At 38.2% G+C, this 5,779-nt stretch overlaps 1 protein-coding gene across 1 annotated transcript; it reads right to left on the bottom strand.

The window, feature by feature from the left end:
* Positions 1-1,096: 1,096 nt before the first annotated feature.
* LOC149139759 (uncharacterized) lies at positions 1,097-1,612 on the bottom strand. Its single transcript, XM_089450811.1, has one exon. The coding sequence runs from the start codon at positions 1,610-1,612 to the stop codon at positions 1,097-1,099; it is 516 nt and encodes a 171-aa protein (XP_089306937.1).
* Between the last annotated feature and the right edge of the window lie 4,167 nt (positions 1,613-5,779).

Raw genomic sequence — 5,779 nt, forward strand, 5'->3', positions numbered from 1 at the left:
TTTGAGAGATCCAATTTGATCATCATGCCTGCTTCCTTTTTAACTTTTAGAGAGTGCACTATTTCTTGGGAGACCACCAGCCCGTCCAAGATTTGCCGACCTTCAACAAAACCTGTTTGTTCCGGGGAGATAATGCTAGATAAGAGGGGTTTGAGTCTTTTAGCTATTAAGGTAGCTATGATCTTATATATCACATTACAAAGGGCAATAGGTCTAAAGCCCTGAGGGGTTTCAGATTTAGCATCCTTAGGAATTAGGGACAAAAGAGTTGAGTTAAGGCTTGTACTTACCTTTTGGTTCCTTCGTGATTCTTCCACAACATCCAGGATATCTTGTCCGAGGAAGTCCCAACCAGCTTGATAGAATTCCGCTGTGAAACCATCAAGGCCTGGGGCTTTATTCTTTTTCATGCCTTTCACTATCTCTTCGACTTCTTCCAGGGTAGCTGCCCTCATCAGAGCTAGGTTTTGTTCTCTAGTGATCCTGCTCGAAATTTCTTTGCATATTTCCTCTATCGCTTCTCCTCGGTCGACATTTGGTTCCATGAGTAGATCCTTGAAGTGCTTTGACAATACTTGCTCTATTTCCTCATGCTGCGTGACTCTTGTCCCTGTGTCATTTTTAATAGAGAATATTCTATTTCTTTGCCTCCTCTGGATCATTGCTTGATGGAAGAACTTTGTGTTTCGTTCCCCTTCTCTTAGCCAGTTAACCCTGGATTTTTGCCTCCACAAGATTTCTTCTTGTTTCTGCCTCTCTTCAAGTTGCCCTAGAACAAGATCCCTTCCTCCTTGGCTAGGTCCTCACTCCTACCTGTATTTATTATTTCTTGTTGTATTTGCTTCATCCTTTGTTCTAGCATTTTCTGGTCCTTGAGTATATGACCAAACTCTTCCTCATTCCACTTCTTGATGTGCCCTTTAAGCTCTTTTAATTTCATCTGAAATGTCTGCATCTTATTTCTTCCTCTCTGGCTGCTTTGTTTCCACCAATTCTCTACTTTCTTCATAAAGTTTTTGTCCCTAAGCCAAAAGGCCTCAAATCTGAAGGGCTTTCTCTTAGGGCTTGCTTTTATATCCATTTCGGCTTTAACCGGCTAGTGATCCGATCCCATCCCAGGGAGGATCACAGCTTCAATGTAAATATCCCAATTCATGATCTGTTCTGAGAGGAGGAATCGGTCTAGTTTGGAGGCGATCTGGTTTCTGCCTCCCCTCCTGTTATTCCAAGTGTGTATTCCATTTGTAGTCTGGATATCTACAAGTCTTTGCTCTGCTATCCATTCCCCAAATGCTTCCATGTCTGTCTCCGTTCTTCTGAGCCCGCCTTTTTTTTCGCTCAGATCTTTTATCATATTGAAGTCTCCTCCCACTATCCAAGGAGAAGCATGGTAAAGGGAACGCATGACTGCCAAGTTCTGAAGGAAAACCCTGCGTTCATTCTGTATATGAGGCCCGTATACATTTGATAATAGGATCCATTCTTGAGAGCCTAAAATTCTAAATCTCCCTGAGAGGATGCGGGGTATGCTGGTCCAGTCTTCAAATTGGACTTCCTCTGGGTTCCACAGAATTGCTACTCCCCCAGCACTGCCTGTTGCATCTTGTCCCATGATCTCATAATACGGTTTAAAATTTTTCATCACTTCTCTTAGTTTACTTTCCTTTAGTTTTGTTTCTTGGATTAGCATAATATTTGGCTTATCCCTTTTGAGTCTCTCTTTCAAATATCTCTGCTTACCTTTGCTGTTCAGTCCTCTGATATTCCAGGTTGTGATTATCATTTTAAAAGTTTTGAGGGTTGTTGGAAGACCTCCGACAATGGTACAACTTTCCCTGAATTCACTAGCATCTCTCCTACCATTTGAATGGTCTCGCTCATAGGCCTTCTTCCTCTTTTCCGTCCGCCTTTCCCTGTGGTTCCTATTTCTGTGTTCTGGTCTCCTTGTGATCCGAGTTGCTCTGGTTGTTTTGCTGTCCATCGTCCTCGTTTTTCCTTGTATCTTTGGAACATATCCTTGTAGAGTTGTTTTTGATCCTCTGGTATAAATCGTTCATCCAAATGCTTCCACTCCTGTAGTAGTTTCCTCATTATCTGTTCTTCCTCTCCTTCTTGTTCCTACTGCGGGTCTATTTCCATTTGGATCTGTTCCTGAATTCGATCTTGTTCCCTATCATCCTTTTCTCCCTCTTTTTCCACTTCTATGTTCTTCGCTTCCTTGTTATCCTTTCTGTAGTCTTTCTGGATTTCTGTTAGTTCCTCTTCCTCTTCTTCTCGTTCCTCCTCCATTTCCAGATCCCGCAAGATCTCGAACTGATTCAAATTTCTCTGGTTGCCTTCTGGATTTGGAGGGTTTATTTTGGTTTTTCCTTTTTGAGATCTCTTTCTTTTCTGTACTTCCGTGAACCCTTCTGTGCTCCCTTCGTTCATCTACCTCTCCTGCTCTGTCCTTTTCTTTTCCTCCCCTTGGTTTGGTGGGTTATTTCCTTCATTCAACGGGCAATGTTTAAACAGATGGCCATACTCATGGCACCGTCTGCACCTAAATGGGATATGTTCATAATCGATTGGTTGTTTCCATACTTCATCATGGTATTCTACTTCAATGTGCTCTGGCAGGGGTTCTGTAATATTCATGTAGACGCAGATCCTGGCGTATGATGTATATCTTCCTCTCTTGGTGGTTTCTGCAACCTTTACAAAGGTCCCAATCGAGTTCCCAATTCCTTCTAAAATTTTTGGGTCCCAAAACTCGATCGGAAGTCCAAACAACCGTACCCAAACTGGTGCTGCTAACATCCTTTCTTTTTCCGGATTGTAACACTCCTCCCATTGCCGCATGAATAGGCCTGCGTTGTTGAAGAAATATGGCCCTTCCTCAAATATCCTCTCCTTATCCTCCAGGTTTGTAAATATTACTGTAAAAAACCCTTTTGCTCCTAATTTGAGATCTATATGGCCTTTGGGTTTCCACTTTAGGTGTATCCATTTCATTAACTCTTTTTCAGACGGCCATGTTCCTACAAACTTGCATATAAGTGCATGATCCTTCATATAACCTCTGTACTCTTCCAATTTGTTATTCGGGACTACGAACCTGGGTTTTTTGGAAGCCCTCGGTAGGCATTTGCTTGTTGTTCGCGCCTGCCAGGCTACTCCCATCACCGGTGATGTCTTGCCGCGATTTCCTAGTCCGCCATTTGCTCCGACTCGGCTTGTTTCCCCTGCCGTAACCTCCTTGTAGGAGGGGATCTCTCCCCCCCCACTTACTTCCGTCATGTCCTCGCAGTCTGACTTAGATACTGTGACTGCTCCCCTCGTATTCTTTCACCGTTGTTATGTTTTCATCCCCTTATTATTATAATTAATAAAATTGATATGTTTTTTAAGTTTCTAATGTTTTCTTCTCTTTCTAAACATTTTCTTCATTTAAAAACAATTTATTTTATTTTAAGAATAATTTATTTTGTTTTATTTTTAATATTTTTTTATTTTCATATTTTTTGTTTTTTATATTTCGTAAATTTTTTATTTAAAATAATTTATTGTCATTTTATTATTATTTATTGTTAGAAGTAATGGTTTCATGTCATATCTAGATGTCATTATGAACCACCATGAGTCAATCTAAATGTTGTTACTTTTTATGTATGATTTGTAGTAGTGATTTAGATGTGTCAGAGTCACTTATTTATGCTCTATATATTTGTAACTATTGTGATCAATAAAAAATAATGAGTGATTGGTTGTGTATTTAATGTCTCAACTCTCTCAATTTTTTTAACTTTTATAATAATATGAGTTTTAATATATTTCCAACATGATTATTATGTTTTTGAAAGTTAAAAAAAAATATTGTTTTTTTAGTATAATTTTTTTTGTTAAAATTAAATTTTTTAAACGTAGGATCTAATTATATATTTATAGATGTAATTATATATAATTAAAATATTGTTATTATATAATTAAAATATATTTATTATTTAAATTAGTCAAGATTCAATTAATTTTGGATTTATCAATTCTGAAGACGGATCAAATTTCTGTAATTCTTTTTGAGTGCAAAACCTAAAGAAAGGTTTGCATCTTGAAAGATTTGGTCCTTCTTAACACTTCATAGAACTTAAATGGATCTAGACATGGCCGTGTGTGTGTGTGTGTGTGTATATAAACCATATTGGTATTTGAGTCAAAAGGTGAATAACAAAATATTTTTTAAGCTTTTAAATATGTTATATTACATAACAATACTATTCTTAAAGCTATGTGTTTTTAAAACAAGAGACCCAAATCTTTATGAGGTCCATTTTCACAATATTTATAAATATAGTTTGTTAAAAAAATTTCATTCTAAATTATTTCATCTCCCTAATTTTTAGTTGTAATTTGTTTACTTGTTTTTTTTTTCCGAAGAAAAAGCGAACTTTTTATTAAGAGATAAAAAGTTACATTGCAAATGCAAAGCATTCCTTTGTTGTTATGGAGTAGTCCATAACACTGCTATGAAACAAAAAACTGTCCTTTTGTTAAGGACCACCTGTCCATAAGCTTGCAAAACTGTTCTACCCAAAAGCTAAAGCTTTTCCAGCTATTAGTTTTACGAGCTCCTCCCTAAAGAGGTTAAACAAACAGTCAATGAAAACAGGTCTCCTCAGAAGAGGAAATCGACCTTTACAGCAGAACGTATTTGCTGAAAAGTATTTTGTTTTATGATTACATTCCCCTGAGTTCCAAAAGAAAGACTTTAAACGCTGAGCTAAGACGGCTACCTGGACATAAAGCGTTCTGAAACCAATTTCCTAAATGTAGGGGGGAATCTCTGACACTCGGATCTGTCCGTGCTCTTCTGCAACGATTTTCCAGCTGCCCATATTCAGCTGCAGACCTTCCTTAGATAGCTTATCTGTTGTATCATTACGGTCCCTGTATATGTGGGATAGAGAGAAGCTGTTAAAAGAAGTTTTTAGAACCTGAATATCATCAACCAAAGAAATTAAAATATGATTTCTGCACATGCTTTGACCATTAACCCAGTTAATGACATTTAAAGAATCTCCGAAGATCTGAATCCTGAAAATGCTCCTTTGGATGAGCCAACAAAGAAGGAGTTTTAAGGCCGATAGCTCTGCATAGTTGTTCGATCCGGAACCTAGACCAACAGAGGCTTTATAAGTCTGATGAGTATTTGTGTGAAAAACTATTCCTGCACCTGCCCTATTGTTTTGAGAGGCCCCGTCGAAATATGCCCAGGGAATGCCTTCTTGAATTTGTTCTATCCTATTCTGTCTCGGAACTTTGTTCTTCTCTGGTTCAGGGATATTTGAGTAGATCATAATACTTTGTATTGCTATAGTTGTTCCCTGGAATTCCTTATCTTGAAAAATGCTCCGATTTCGTGCGATCCATACCCCCCAACAGATTATAAGAGGTAAGTTCCGCATGTTGCCTTCCGGATAATTTTGCCACCATTTGTCCCAGGCTTCATTCAGATTCCTTCCTACCCAATCTATCTTCTTATTCATCAGTTTTTCTGCCTCTGCCCAGACATTTTTGGCTACTGGACAAAAAAGAAATAAGTGGTTGATAGTTTCAGAATCCGTTCTACATAAAGTACATCGACCCGGTCCTTGCAAATATCTGGCTTGTAGAATATCCCATGTAGGTATTTTCCTTTTTAAAATGCACCAAAAGAAGAGCCTGGCTTTCGCTGGGCATTTTAGTTTCCATAAGTTCCTAGCCCACCATTCAGGCTCTTCCCATCCTTTTCTTGACATGATGA

The sequence above is a fragment of the Pinus tabuliformis genome, chromosome X (genome assembly GCF_031772625.1).
Source record: "Pinus tabuliformis cultivar Carrire ecotype Pingquan chromosome X, CPIR1, whole genome shotgun sequence".
Classification (NCBI taxonomy): Eukaryota; Viridiplantae; Streptophyta; class Pinopsida; order Pinales; family Pinaceae; genus Pinus; species Pinus tabuliformis.